Genomic DNA, 16,738 nt, shown 5'->3' on the forward strand with positions numbered 1-16,738 from the left:
AAATGGAGACCTCATCAGAATTCCTGCATACAGTTCATCATAAATAAATATAAAGTTTTTCTTTCCGCAAACCTGAAAGAGCTACAGAAATAAAACTGCTTCAAATCAAAATTGGAAGTATATTTGCGAGATAATAAATGTTTTTATGGTATCAAATAATTTCTTGTTTGTTTGCTTGTGTAGGTATGAATATAAACTGAAATAAATGTTACCTTGTATATGTGTACAAATCTGTTAAATATTGATATTTTAATATTGTTGATTGTTAATGTGTTTACCATCTAATAGTTTTTATTTGTGACATATCCTACATCATGCTGTATGTCAACTGAAAGGATGGAATACAATATTATTATCATGAAATAGACTGTAAAATACAATGAATAATGAAGTAAAATATATAACTGGGAAAATATGCTGTTTACGATATATGTAAAATGAAAGAATTAATTGGAGTGAATTCAAATAAGCATAACTTTGATCATGATCTTCAACAACATTTTCGAAACACGAAAAAAATGTTTATGTACATTTCATGTAGTCCAACTTTTATTGGAACCGCCCCGATATTTCTGTAGTTAAAAACATGATTTCAATCAACTTTGTAGATTTTATCTGAGTATATGCTGAAATACTACAATTTGGCCAGTAGAATACAGTGTGTAACAACGACGTTTTTGAATATAAAAAGTAAGATTTTTAAAAAAAGGTCAGACATGTCGATTTCTAATTAAAGGGGGACACCTTTCGGACTAATCAGATATTTTGTAGTACGCACCCCCTCGGAGGGGTGCGTCCGATGACCCTTATTTAGATAGAGAAAGTAGGTCGAGTGGCACCTTGTTTTAAAGGTCTTTCGAATAAAAGAAAATTTTTGTAACGATTAGTTTTCGAGATAATTTGAAGTTAAAATTGCCATGTTAATAATACATTAGACAGATCACTCGGTAACTTGTATGCCTAAATAAAAAAAAAATTCGAGCAGTTCTTCTTATCAGTTTTTTGTTAAATAAAATCCCTTTTTTAAAATCAATACCCACTCCTCTTCTTCCAGTTTTCATTTGTACATCGTTCGATTGTTTTGTTTAAACGGGTCGTGTATTGTTATTTGTTTAAAAATGCCTTACACTACTGCTAAAAGGGTTTCAGTTATTGCTTTATTTTTTGGCAACGACCAAAATGCTAATTGAACATCAATTTTATTTAACGAGCAAAACCCTGGTAAACACCTAAGCAGAAATCACGTTCTGGATTTGGTCACAAAATTAACGGAGATAGGTTCGGTTTTAAATAAGAATATAAATCTTCAGAAAAGGGTAGTGAATGACGATAATGCGATTGGAGTGATTGGTCATGTCATCGCCAATCCCAGGTTAAGTACCAGAGGTTTATCAGCAATGGCCGGAATAAGCCATATGAGCGCATGAAGAATCCTTAAAAACCACAAATTCCATTATTACAAAATTAAACTTATTCATTAACTCAATGAGGATGATTTTGACGGTGCACCACCCCATTATGCCCAGCAGGTTCGAAATTTTTTGAATAATAATTCTGAAGGACAATGCATTGACAGAAGAGGTCCAATTGGATGGCCAGCACGATCACCAGATTCAACACCATTGGACTACTTTTTGTGGGGATATATCAAGTCTAAAGTTTATGTTACACAGCCAGCCAATTTGGATGAATCACGTCGTAGAACTATTAATGAATGCCGAGCTATAACTCCTGAGATGTTGAATAATGTAAGAGCAAAATTCGAACAAAATCTTTATTGTTGCATGGAGCAAAATGGCGCACATTTTGAAGATTTACTTTAAATTTCCTATGTGAGTTACCCTTATTAGGTGTTCAGTTTTTTTAAATTTTCTGTGTCATCAGCATTCAAGGAAATTAGCAGGTTGTATTCGTTGTGTAGGTAAGTTTTTAGTATGATTCACTTTTTTATCAGAAGCATAAAATATTCACGTCAAAAGGCAACCTTCATAAGGAGGTGCCACCCAATTTACCTAAAATGTAAGGGTGGTAACCAACCCCATTCCCCGAAAAATCTCCTCGTAATAAACAAATAATTCTTACTTTTTTACGAAATCAAATGGACACATATTAGTAGGTTGTTATAAAAAGCAAAATTTTTTTTATGAAAGTTCTGAACGTAAATTGTACATTAAAAACAATTTGATTTATTTAAAAAGAGTTGAACTCAATAAAAATACCTTTAAATCTTCAAATTATCTCGAAAACTAATCGTTACAAAAATTTTCTTTTAACAGAGATGTAAAGGTATTCGAAAAACCTTTAAAACAAGGTGCCACTCGACCTACTTTCCCTATCTGAATAAGGGTCGTCGGACGCACCCCTCCGAGGGGGTGCGTACTACAAAAAATCTGATTAGTCTGAAAGGTGTCCCCCTTTAATTAGAAATCGACGTGTCCGAGCTTTTTTTAAAAATCCTACTTTTTATGTTCAAAAACGGCTCTGTTAAGTTTTCGTTGTTACACACTGTATATTGATTATTCATTGACGTAGTCTATTTACCGAGGTAATTATGTGGAGACAATTGAACCAGAAAGCAGTAATGGTCTTAGGCCAAACGAGCACTTATTCCCTAAGAACTATCCCATGGATCCAATCCAAATACTTAGAAACCCTAGTATAAACGGTAGGGACGTTGCCCCCGCATCCAATCCCGAAAGACACAACTCCCACTACCGAAAACACCCCTGAATCCTGCTGAATGAACAAAGGTCCTCCAGAATCACCCCAACACGCGTCTTTAGCACCTCCTCCAGCGCAAATCTGGCTAGACACGATCGATTTCTTCCCAAACATCAAAATTCCGTAAATGGTATCGCATGCACTCACAGGCACAGAGAGGATTTTGGCTTTCCGAAGTCGTGTACTTCTTCCTTGTTCTGACACTCCCCAACCGGCGATTGTGAGTCCTTGAGGGTCGTCCTGGCCTGCATATAAAGTAGCCGGCTGGATTCTGTCGGAAAAAGAAACTCTTCTGGCAATTTCTACGATGGCAATATCGTGATGCTTCGTGGTAATGTTGTATGAAGGATAGAGAGTGGCTTTTTTGATATCGACATCCAAAGCAGAGGAGTCGTCCAACGAGGTAACTCCCAAGCGAGCTACTGAGGGCACCACATTTCGACAGAAACAATGAGCGGCTGTGAGGAGGAAATTGAAAGAGATTATCGTCGCTCCACAGTCCCAACTAAGTTCGCCGTTTGACAAGAAACCCAGGGCTGCCATGTGGGGAAATTCATTTTCGCTAGCTATCACCCCTCCTATCATGTTCCACAGTTTTTCTCGAATCACTTTACAAGTTACAAGATGTCACTGATACTAAAGAAAAACAAGTTGACAGTCCATTTCTGAAGCCCTGTTTCAACTTTTCTCGAATACGAGTATTTATGGACCAACTCGATTCGATCAAGTGGACGTTATAAAGAACACCAACATTATGACCGGTGGCAAACTTTTCATCGAATTCAAAAGGAAAAAATTGATGACGCTTTTTGACCGCATTTATCAAGCTTTGACGTTGCGAAAAATTGTACATATATGCATGTCTGCCGGTCTGTGGTTTTACTTTAATTCCTTACACCTGTATAGGAAATGTGGTCGTCAATGACGTTACTCATAGTGCGAAAATTTCTAATCAACTTTGCGGTTTCATTAAATTATTGTGAAGGCGGTATATTTAATAACACAGTAATTGTAATCAGTTTTAAAAATGATTCTATTTCTATGTATTAACAAAAAAGTGTCACTTTAAATAAAAGTTTAAACGACTGATTTTGTTGATATGATGTTCAATAGATAGATGAATAGAGACTTATTGACTACGTTATGTGCAATAAGATGCATCAAAAATCATGCAAAATAAACAACAAAACATTCAAAATGAGGCACGGTTAAATCCAGAATATCACACAACTACATTTCAAATACTCGTACTTATGGTAAATTTGTGAGACCTATGATTTAAACTCACTAGTGAAAACAAAAACGCCCAATTTCTCATAAATGGCAGCCCGAAAAAAAATTGCTCGGTTCCTTCGATTTTTATTTCGAAAGAGAAATCCTTCTCCGCCTATTACCAATTTTATCGCTTCCACCCCCTCGCTGGGGTAAAATCCTTCCCTCAAATCTTGAATAGGATCAGGGATCTCCCAGAAAAAAAACATTACTTTGAAATCAGTCAAAGCCTGAACGTAAAGCGTCTAATAAAAATTGTTTCAATGTGCAACTAGTCTGATATTGATTTTAAAAATACCTTACTTTCTATTTACAATTTAGTATTATCCATTCTGGAATTCGATGCTAGTAATAAAAAATTTAACGCCGTTTTTGTCAATCTTTTTTCGAAAGTATTCAAAATTCCATTTATCTACATTGAGTATCTCACAGATTTTGCACAAAATGCTGTATTCAACTGCAGAAAAAGTGTCGATAATTGAACTGTAAAATGTAAATGATAGGTGCGCTAATACTACAGCACAGTTGATAATGTCCAAACTCTGGATGGGCATCTGAAATGAAAGTTCTTGAAGTAATGAAAGATTGATTATCCTCCTACCTCAGAATGCTTTCGAAGACGTAATATGATTTTTGTGAAGGAACATGCACGGAGAAAGCAATTTTAGACCTCACCTCTGAAATATACTCGGCGCTAGATAACAAAGTCTTTCGTGACTTGTTAAAACCTTTCGACAGTGTGGTGGGAGCAAATATTGGTGTTCTACAAAAACACTGTGTGAAAATCACACGGAGCTATTCTAGGCCCAGTATCATTCAACATCTACCAGGAATAGGTATTTTCACTAGCAAAAACCAGAAAAATGTTTACGTATGCAGATGATAGAGAAAGTGTAAAGCACAAGGAGAAAAAAACGTAGAAGAATGACAATTTTCAACAAAAGTAATATCAATGGCAACACTATCCATTGATTGTGTTGCCATTGATATTACTTTTGTTGATTTTCTCAATAAAATGAGCGACAGCGAATTTTCTGTTTTTTTCTTAAATAAAACGTTCCACATTTAATTTCTCAATAACGAATGAACCAATTTAGAAAAAAAAATACAGAAGTAATAGAGAGACGAAAAGACCTTTCAAATCACTCGACTCCCCATGTCAATGGAAAAAATAGGGGGGTTAGTTGGTGACCGCAGGGGGATGAAGTTTCGGGTATGATTTCCATATCAGAAGTAGTCACCCTAGAAATAAAAATTGACGTGTTCTTTAAAATATTCGATTACACGTCAGTTTCTGACAAACTGATAAATTCCACAATTGATAGCTGTAACTTTGATAAACGTACGAACATGAGCACATCAATAATAAAAATCATTATGAGGGAGTCAAAACGAAAGCGGTAAAAGTTAATAATTACACTGTTCTTGCGGTTGGTGAGTTATCCCACAGTTATTGGAATACATTGATAACTTCCTTACCTTCAAAGACAATGAAAAAAATTACTGACGTAGACAGATTGGTCAGAGATTTGTTTAAACTTGAAAAATCATCCGATAATAATAATAAAAATTTATTTAATAGGCATCTTAGTATAAACAGATCAAATGTGCCGATATACATGCTGACTTCTGAATTTATTGAGTTCTTTAGGGCAAGTTACCTTATTTCCTCAGTTACCATTTCCAAAATCAAGAAATAAATTGACTATTGATTTTGTAATAATTTTTTTTTCATCATATTTAACAATGAAATACCTATATCTGACGCTGAATCTCAAGTTTTGTTTTCGCTTGAGGCATACCGGGTGGCAAAATCAAATTGCATACTATTGCTATCTCGGTAACGGAAGAAGATACGATGTTGGTCGAATTAGACAAAAAAAAAGTACTCTTTAGAATGCCGTGGTTTTGGATTGAACTTCATGAAAGTTACAATATTCACTCATTTTATTTTTCATCATCATTCATCATCAATTTTCTCAAATACGGAACTGTATTTCTAATAGCAAATTGTGATACCATTTCAATAATGCATTTACCTAGCAACCATTCATAACTTTTTCTCAACGTTTCACTCAAAAAAATTTCATAACCAAGTCGATTGGATCTGAAACTTAATATTTAGGTACATAATATCTAGGTATTATTATTATTATAGATATTATAGTCCATTCAGTATTATCTGAGAGTGAAGGAATTTCAAGAAGGCAAACAATGCCAGTACATTAAAAAAAGCAACATAGTCGTCTCAAGCAAGAGGCACTGCAATTCATCGACAAAGTCACTGAGATATTTCCACCCGCTATGCCCATCGAGGACATCGCCAAGAAGCCATTGAAACGGTGAGTTTCAACGGCCGACGCTGTTTATCATATTGCGTTGAAGATAATATTAATAGGCGTCGAACTGGAGGTATTAATATAAAGTTTCTGTATGATGCGAAGATAATTTAAATATCGTGAAAACTAATTTTGTTTAAATATTTTATTTTGAGAAGGACAATTCATATTTGAAATAGTTTTTTATTGGGGATGTTACCTTCTATAGGACTATGAAATAATGGGAATATCAAATTTAAAAATAAATACAAATGTAGAAAGTGCAAACAATTACTGAATTTGATGAATTAGCTTTTTAAAAAAATATATTATTTGTCAGTAACTTGAATTCATGAAATTTTGCAAATAAAAACCTATTCAAATCAAAACATTATAATGTGTAGTGATAATTCTTTTTTTGATGTAAATCAATTTGATATTATTATTATTGACACTGATAATATCAAATTGATCATAGGCTCGATAATGAAGATGGATAAAGTCTTCGAGACGTCACCAGATAAGGTACCTTTTTTGTGCTATGGCAGCTCAAGGTTTTTGGAAATGTGAAGAATTTCTCAAGATTGGTTTTATTTAAAGTTGAAAATTCACTGACGCTTTGTTCGAAGTAAACCTTCTATTGAATTAAAGAGCGATCATTTCCAGTTGGAAAAATAATTCATAACGTCAATGTTCCAAAAAGAAGTTCCCGGAAAAACATAATAAAAAAAATGTTAACCTGCGCGAAAATGAAAAAGCAACTAATAACTCGAAAACTACAAAAAATGTGGTATCGAACTTTTTTTTTTATTTTTTGTCGTTAGGGTTAGACCACTCTGATATATTGAATGTACTTGAATATTTGCGAACAAAATAATTCAAAACTTTTCAGATTCACACGATTTCAATTTAATCATTCTTTGTGTATTTTCAATCTTCTAAAACCACGTAAAAAAATATTAATAAAAATACTTTGCATATTGAAAAGTAGTCGTCCCTTAAGGCTAAAGCCGTTCCTGGTCAACCTTACGCGTCGTTTATTACCCTGGAGATTATACCTCCTTCTATACACATAGTAGTATATCGGTTGCCTGCTTGTAGGCTGCCTCTTGTAGCAAAGTAATGTATAAGTAACAGGTCCTAAAGCCCTAAATGTAAAGCCTGGCAAACAAATTCAAAGTGTATTCTTTCGAATAATAATTCAAGGCTCTCAGATGCCAGTTTTGGATTGTGTCTGCTGAACTTTCTATTAGGCTTTTAATTTATTGCAGAAAACAAACCCTATTTATATCTGAGCGAATCGATGACAAAGTTCCGAATAGGTGGATCTGGTCATATTCGTTTTTTCACCGTAAATTTGTTATGCGTACTATACATTCGCAGTAATGATTGATAAAAGAAGAGTGTTTTTATGTTGAGCAGGTTGGTATCTTCATAGAGTAAAAGAGTGGGAAATATTCTATCTTTTTTTAGTAAAGATGTTTTGTGCTATCTGTAAAGATTGTAATTATTGAAAGCACCACCCTATGCGACTATGCAGTATCTGATGATTGATTCAGCGAGACTATTGTACAAAATAATCATGTTTTTTCTTGAGAGAATGTCTCTCAGGATATAAAATTTCTGACTTCAAACAAAATTAATTTGTCCGTCGTTATTATGATTGAATGTTCCGAATAGAACAATAAGAGCACTTGAATTATTCATTTTACCCTTTAAGAGAACTAACTATTCGCAGAACTCTCCTCTATGTCGATGCGTTAAATTAGGTAATAGGTACTCTTGCAAAATATATCGATATTTTTTGTACATCATTGCTTACGGCCAGGAAAATATTGAAAACTTATTTTCATTAGTTATAATTCATTTATATATTTGGTCAATAACTATTAATCAGTTTTTTTGTTATTGTATTCAATTCTAATTCATCCTTTATTTTAGACACTATGTATATGTGTATTGTAGGTTACCTTCAATTTAATATTAATTCAATTATGTGGATACTGTAGTGGATTTTTGTTTGTTTGTATCCCGAATATATAAATGAATAAATAAATGAATCGATTATTTATAACATACCCAAAGATATACCCGAAACGTAATAAAACTTTTCTCATCCATGCTTTAAAGTTGTAAAGTTATGAGTATCTGAGGAGCAGATTTTGGTGCTATAATAACCAATCCAAGTCAAAAGTATAAATTTCACTGTTCGTTATCTATCAAAGAAATTGACAAATTTCACAAATTTTTGGGGAATTTGTGAAATGGAAAGTTGAACTTTTATATTCTGCTAGAAAATGAGATTCAAAATCGCGAAACAGGAATATAACTTTGAAAGATAAGGTTTCTACTTTGTCGCTGATCAATTACTTTTTCAATATTCAAGAGAAGAATTCTAAAAACAGCAAAAAAATAATAAGGTGCGACCCAAATATTATGTTTTACCCTTTGGATTGTCTGCAACTACTATGTATCATACTTTTATTGTCTACATCTACATGATAAATTCCAGGACGAATGGCCACGTCCATCAACAAAGAATTAGTATGTTTTTCCAAGTTATTTCAGATAATATAATGGTGAAGGAACACTGAAGTTTTAGGAATCTCCGCCATGTTATGAATTATGGTGAATTCGCAAGGATTATTAGGTTGGATACTTTGTGAGCGAAACTCATGTCGCGCATAAAGAAACTAAAAATTAAACAAAAAAAATGTTAATTTTTTTAATAGAGATGATATTCACCTTATAAACGGGGTATGTTGAAAAAATAAAGTGATTTTTTCATTTTTCTCAAAAAATGTTTATTCATTCATCAATTTCTATTTTGTGTCTTTCAAACATTATCTGGTGACAGATAGTTTCGAAACACTTTATAAATAAAAATACCCCAATCACCTAACGACTCGACTAACACTGATGTCGGTGAAGAACAGAGGGAGTATTTAAATTCGAAAAAAGTAATGAGGATGTCGCAGTTTAGGTTGTTTAACATATGTGATGTGGCTATAATAATATGACTAATAATGTTCGGCTGCAGGGCTTGATGAATATTAACGATTTAGGGACTTCTGATACGAAATATAGAAAATTGAAAGGGGCATTCTTTTAGGAGAAATTAGTTTATGGGAAAAAAGCTGTTTGACTTCAACTTCTCCATACGTACAGGGTGTTTTTGAACTCCAGCTAACTCATTTGCCGATAAATTTAGCCATCATTTCATATCATTTACATATCTGTACCAGTATAGTCTGTCCATTCCCAATTGGAACGGCAATAAAAATAAGAGTACAGTTATAAACATTTCTTGCCTGTGGCCCCTAGTCGCCCAGTTAGCAAACGTACTATCAAATGTAGTTGAGGAATAAAGGCTCGGCTAGCTGGACTAGCTGAATACTAATTTTTTGTCCGTTTCACAATATTTCTTTATCAGTGCCGTGTGTTCGTGGGGTTAGGTGAGGTAGTGAGTGGTTTTGCAAACCGATTTCTAGAGATCAATTACCCTAATACCAAACTGATATTTTTGCACTCGACGCGCGTTTCGGTAACAAAGTTAACATCTTCTGGAGAAGCAAATTGATACTGAATCTAAAGACAAGGGTTAGCTGTTTATATACCTAAACTTTTTTGGTCCGATGTGGACTTTGTTTGTTAAATGATGATTATCCTAATTGATTTTTTAGTAATTAACTAGTGGAACCACTACCTGCAAATTAATTTGTCCGCTTTTTAATCTATTGTTGACAAATTAATTTGCTGGTAGTGGTTCCACTAGTTAATTACCGAAAAATCAATTAGGATAATCATCATTTAACAAATAAAGTCCACATCGGACAAAAAAACTTTAGGTATATAAACAGCTAACCCTTGTCTTTAGGTTCAGTATCAATTTGCATCTCCTGAAGATGGTAACCTTGTTAGCGAAACGCGCGTCGAGTGCAAAAATATCAGTTTGGTGTTAGGGTAATTGATCTCTAGAAAATTTTTTCAACTTTTACACCAAAGGTTCCAATCTCATCGTTTAAACCGATTTTTATCAAAATCTTAGTGTTTTTGGGTACTTTCATCAATATGGCTCTCTGGAGACCTTTTGAAACAAATGATAACATTACGTGTGAGGAATCTATGTCAATCGACAGGGGTCCGGAATTTGAAAATAAGGACTTACATGTTCAAGTTCAGCGAGTAATTTCAAATATTCATAAATACTTGAAGAAGGAAAACTGTCATACTTCACAGAATGCTATTGTGAATAGAATATGTGAGTTAACGAAACTAAGTCGTTCGACAGTTCTTCGAGTCATTAAAATAGGAGATGTCGTTTGACCATGCAATGAAACGAAAACAAAGGAATAAAAAATTCGCAAACGTTGATGGTGCTACAAAAGATGTGATTCGACGAAAAATTAATGGTATACACCAAAAAAATGAAGTACCAACCTTGGAAATGATTTGGTATAAATTACTCGAGTATCCCGATTACAATTACAAATCTTTGGAAACTCCACGACGTGTCTTATTGTCTTGTGGTTTCAAATATGAAAAATTTAACAATCGGATGGTCATAATGGAATCGACACGCATTGTTCAACTCCGTCAAGAATATTTGATACGAATTAAAAGCTACCGAGAATCCAGCAGGCATATAATCTACCTCGACGAAACTTGGTTTGACACCCATGATGTTATCAAATATGGCTGGGTAGACGAAATCAAGTATTGTGCTTTGAACACACCTTCTTCAAGGGGAAAACGTGTTATAATTTTGCATGCCGGGAATGAAAGTGGTTTTGTGCCCAACGCTTTCTTCTGTCAGCCAAAAATATAAAAGATTCGTCTGCTGATTACCACGAAGATATGACTGCGGCTTTATTCGAAACCTGGTTCAGTCAGCAGCTTCTCCCAAATATTTCTCCAAACTCGGTTATTGTTATGGATAACGCTACGTATCAATTTCGGTTATTGACTACAGTACCAAACAGTAACACAAAAAAAGTAGATATTGTTGATTTCATGCGAAATCATGACATGGAAATACCCGAAATGATTCCAACGAAAAAGGTATTACAGGCGACCATAAAACAACGTAATTTCAAAAAAGAGTATATTATTGATTCGAAGTGTGAAACACGTGGTCATGTTGTCTTACGTTTGCCTCCATATTATTGTGTGTTCAATCCAATTGAAATGGTTTGGGCCACAATGAAAGAAAGCTTGCGGAAATGTAATCAGTCACCGACTGTGAATGCTGAAGTGCTTGAGAATATAAGGCGAGTGGTGAATGAAGTAGGTAATAGTGATGTGTGGAAGAACTGTGTGGCCCACGTTATAAAAGAAGAGAACAAATATTATGTGCAAAGTTCCATAAATCCGATCGTTATTCAACTCGATGATGATTCCACCTCATCCGAATATAGTGAAGAAGAATTTTGATTTTTCTAGCAATTTTATTGGCCTCTATTATTTTGTAAATATATGTTTGCTGAGAATTCGGTGTGATTATTTGTGTTTTCATTGTATTTTAGAGTTTTCGACTCGAAAATTAACTACCTTGAAATCCAGAGTTTTTTATAATTACCCATGGTGGAAAAATTCAGTTGAGATAACTTTGATCAATTGCTATGATTGTAAGAATAAGTAACTGAAAAACTACCACTGAAAAATAATATGCCGACACCTATGTCGAGGCGGGAATTCCTTATCTGTGCTGTTCCAGTTAGTATTGGAAATACTATATGAAAAAGTGTTAATGAGCCGATTGATATGGATTTTACTTTCTAGGTTGTCAATGAAAGTTTCAGCTAACAAGGGACTCAAAGGGTTTCCCATTATGAAACCCTCGCTACTGGAGTAAAAATTGTTTATAGTTTTGAACAACTATTCTTTTTGATGGCATAAAAATTAGGGCCCCCCACTTCTTCGTTGCCACAGGGCCTGCCAATGTCTCAAATAGGAGCGCAGAAGATAGAAGATAAGCCGCCTAAATTTGACCGCTTGATGACGCTAACTTTCTTAACGAAACTAGTCTGCTACATCTTATAAAGCTACAAAACACTCTAGTAACCTAACCAAACCATTCCACGTACTGGAATTGCCACAAAACTTTTCTCGAAGCAGAATTTCGCCAAACAAGACGAATCTGTGTTGAAATTTCTCAAGCTTGTTGACCGTCGTCGGTTGACTGTTTGTCAACGTTTAACCAAGAAAAGTAGTTTGCATCTTCAGGATAATGTACTTCATTTAGAAAAAAACTTGTTTACTTTCAATAGGTACATAGAAGTCGATGAGAGTCATTTACGAAAAGCGTCAGAACAACGGAGTAAATTAACAGACACAAAGAATTGGAGCAAACTCCAGAAGTCCTCAAAATTATTGTGAAAGCTGAAGGTGAGCAACAGCTTTTCCTACTTTTCAACTTGTAATCCTAATCATACGAATGGGTTATTGACGTATGAAATTCTCATTTTGTACTTTTAGTGAAGACAGAAACATTTATCAAGTTAGTGCTCATTAAAAGATAGCTTCCAGAATCCAGAAAGGGAAATGAAAACTGTATTTATTTTGTAGACATATTTGTTTTCGAAAAATAGTCAGATTCTTCGGTTTCCAGAAGTTCGACTTTCGAAACATTATTGAAAAAACCTTTTAATGTTGATGAAATAATTTTTCAGATTCATTTACCCCAAATATATTGACTGAACTAAAAAAACAAGCCTTGTTAAAAAATGCATCGAGTTACGAAACGTCTTAAAGCAGAATCATAAGGATGAATCATTGGACCACCTTGAATGTACAAAAACTAATTAGTTAAAAAAAGCGGAATGGACTTGCACTTGCCAATTTTCATCAGCAATGAAGAAATCACTTTCGTTAATCTCTTTTAATTATTTTAATTAGAAAATTAAATGAAGTATGATAACGCAGTCTACGGTTTTAATAAAATGTGGGCTGTAAGATATACACTTACTCACCACTTCCGTCCTTCCTTTGTTTCGGTCCTGCCATGGATTTTGTTTCATTAAGGGGATCATTATAATAGTTGGCGGTGTCGTTTACACGAATATAGAGGCACTACCGAATATACAGGGTCTTCCATTAAGCTCCTTCTATTTATCAATTTAAACAAAATGTGTGAGATATCATCAACATTTTTATTCGTTTCAAAGACGTATTGATGCCATTATGTGTGGAATACAACATCGTTCTAATGCCCGCCACGGCTTCTCTGGGTGAGGCGCATCCAAAACGTCAAATTTTCCATGACTTTGGCGCTTAAATCGGGCTGAATTTTACCGATGGCATGACCTATGTCGGCTTTGAGAACCGCTGTGCTTTGTGGCTTATTCGCAAAAGAAGTTGGTGATCATCGAGCTATAGTACTTGGAGATAGATCTGGTGACCTTGGAGGCCGTTCCACAGGTCCTCGGCGCTCGATCCGTCGTCCTGCATGAACAGTATTCAAATACATCCTCACAATATCTACAAAATGAGGAGGAGCTCCATCATGTTGCAGAATAATGCCCATGTCACATTCGTCTAAATTATTTTCGACAGTTGCCAGTATCAGTGGATCTATTACTGTTTCCAGCATTTCCAAATAGAGGGCACCAGTCAGATTTTCCTGAATGGATAACGGACCTAAAATGTGGCCACCCAGTATTCCTACCCACACATTAACTTTTTGGGGAAACTGGAATTTTTATCGGACCAGTACCTCACATTTTGTGGCTTATTTGCATACACCTGCGAGTTGAGAAAACCCCTGAAAAAAAGTATAACTAGGTCAAATCGCATGATCTCAGTGGACAGTTCACATCACCACGTGAGATGACCAAGCCCTCAAATCGTTCGTACAGAATGTCCCATGTGACATGAACTGTGTGGCAGGTAGCGCCGTCCTGTTGAAACCACATGTCGTTGGTGTCCAGATCATCCAATTCAAGCCAAAAGAAGTTGGTGATCATCGAGCTATAGAACTTGGATATAGATCTGGTGACCTTGGAGGCCGTTCCTCAGGTCCTCGGCGCTCGATCCATCGTCCTGCATAAACAGTATTCAAATAAGTCCTCACAGCAACTGCAAAATGAGAAGGAGCTCCACCTTGTTGCAGAATAATGTCCATGTCAATTTCGTCTGAATTATTTTCGACAGTTGCCAGTATCAGTGGATCTATCACTGTTTCAAGCATTTCCGTATAGAGGACCCCAGTAAGATTTTCCTGAATGGATAACGGACCTATAATGTGGCCACTCAGTATTCCTGCCCACACAATAACTTTTTGAGAACACTGGGTATGAGTTGCGCGAAAAATTCGAGGATTTTCATCGTACCAGTACCTCACATTTTGTGGCTCATTTGCATACACCTGCGATTTAAAAAAAAAACAGAAAAAAAAAGTCTAACTGGATCAAATCGCACGATCTCAGTGGCCAGGTCACATCCCACGTGAGATGACCAAGCCCTCAAATCGTTCGTACAGAATATCCAATGTGGCATGAGCTGTGTGGCACGTAGTACCGCGTCCTGTTAAAACCACATGTCGTTGGTGCCCAAATCATCCAACTCAAGCCAACAGAAGTTGGTGATCATCGAGCTATAGTGCTCGGCGTTGACAGTGATGTCCTGGCACACGTCGTTCTCAAAGAAATATGGACCGATGCCCAAAATCCACACCAAACAGTGACTTTTTCGGGATGCATTGGACGCTCTTGGATCTCATGTGTCCAGAATCCTTTCAGGGAACACACGACGTTGTCTATGGTAGTTTTATTTTATACGGGTGCAGGCCCAAGTCACGACGCAATATTATCCTGCACACTCTCACAGACAGCGGCGTAATAATTGAATGATGGAATTCAAGCTGATATTGTTAAAGGGTGTTTCTCAATAACGTTCTAATATTTGAGAAGGTTTTAACTTTTGAACTATCACTTTGGTATGACCCTACACATTTTTGTGAAAAGTAGTATGCATCTTCTTTCCATCAAAAAGTATTTTCTGTTGTACAACCTAATATGTTTATTCTTGTCAGTAGCGTCCGCGAAGTCTGCACTGAATTATTTCAAACAGAAAAGTGATACGCTAGTGCTTTTTCTTCGAGTGAAAATTACTTTTTAAATCTTCATTTTTTTCGTAGCAAATCTGGTCTCTTGATTTCTCAGAAAATAACGGTGTGGGTGAGTTGTCTTCAATTTGTAAAAAATATACGAACAATTTGAAATGTCACTTACCTAAGGATGCTTCTGGATCAGAAAGATCACTGATGGAAGGCACTTTCTGGATGGAATCCAGTGCCCTCTGAGACTGATCTTCATCACTCTCATCAAATATCTCTTGTTTCATCACTGAAAACGGTGTGGTATACTCGGGATCATCATTCTACAACAATTGAAAAAATATATGAATTACTAAATATTGAGTACACAATGTGAGTCATTGTATATGATGGAATTGGCCGATGAAAATCCATAACGTTTTCAAAAAACACTTTGTTAGATTTTCAATAAACAGTTTTACAAAAAAGCAACACGTGTTTCGCCATACAATGGCTTCTTCGTACTAACTCACTAAATTTACTAACTAACTAACTCATTGTTTTGTGTTCTATGCAGTGCTGCCGCAACGTCAATTCAAAAAGTACCGAAATTTACAAGAAAATAGTACCCAAAATGTACTGCGCAAGACTAGGCATGGCACATGCGAATAAGTCATTTCAGACCAAATGCCAGTAATGCCAAACGTGTAATAATGTTATCCATTTAAATTCGGAAAATATATGGAGTAAAAAATTTGCTGGAAACTAAGAAATGTTCTTTAAGAGAAAGATCATAATCAGAACATTTGATAAAAAGGTGTCTTTTTCCTTCTTCGAATTGCTCTTTCATGATTGCAAATGTGTTTTGTTTTAATTAGGTTTCTGTCACAATAGAATGAACAATACTAAAGACGTTTTCAAGTAGCTAAATTCGAAAATTAATTTTTACCTGTCCATATTCCTATTTATTTTGACAAAACAATAAAACCAATTTCTCAAAGGTGAGGTGTGAGGTTAGAAGTTAAAACTGCTGTTCTGCTGACTGACTGACAGATGACAGAACCACAGTTCACAGGCACAATACAGAACACAGGATTAAATAATGCAGAGTTATGATGATATTTCGCAATTTTGACACAAGTACGGTATTTGCTGATCTGAAACTTGAAACACGGAATTGCATTGTTGCCACACATATTGTTGTTATTTTTTACTGTACTCGATGGGAGTCAACGTGAAAATGTAAAAAAATTAGGATTATAGTAAATAGTACCGAATAGTCTACATATTGATCCGGGTAGTATCTTCGTATCAAAATCATGGAATAGTACCGAATGCGGTACAATAGTACCTTAACGGCAGCACTGGTTCTATGGCTCGTATGTGATTTTTA

The 16,738-nt window shown here is 35.2% G+C and overlaps 2 protein-coding genes across 2 annotated transcripts in view; both read right to left on the reverse strand.

Moving 5' to 3' along the window:
• Positions 1-16,738, reverse strand: part of pnt (ETS transcription factor pointed) — a 325,531-nt gene that overhangs the window by 237,658 nt on the left and 71,135 nt on the right. Inside the window, 1 exon segment of the mRNA XM_074179758.1 lies at positions 15,542-15,689. Within this exon segment, the coding sequence (XP_074035859.1) occupies positions 15,542-15,689 (148 nt within the window).
• LOC111502477 (serine protease persephone-like) lies at positions 841-8,769 on the reverse strand. The gene has a single exon (XM_074179759.1). It carries the CDS (start codon positions 3,304-3,306, stop codon positions 2,605-2,607), a length of 702 nt encoding a protein of 233 aa, XP_074035860.1. The 5' UTR covers positions 3,307-8,769; the 3' UTR covers positions 841-2,604.

Source organism: Leptinotarsa decemlineata, unplaced genomic scaffold (assembly GCF_025532065.1).
Source record: "Leptinotarsa decemlineata unplaced genomic scaffold, Ldec_3_MD MMD2_tig00026282_RagTag_RagTag, whole genome shotgun sequence".
NCBI lineage: Eukaryota > Metazoa > Arthropoda > Insecta > Coleoptera > Chrysomelidae > Leptinotarsa > Leptinotarsa decemlineata.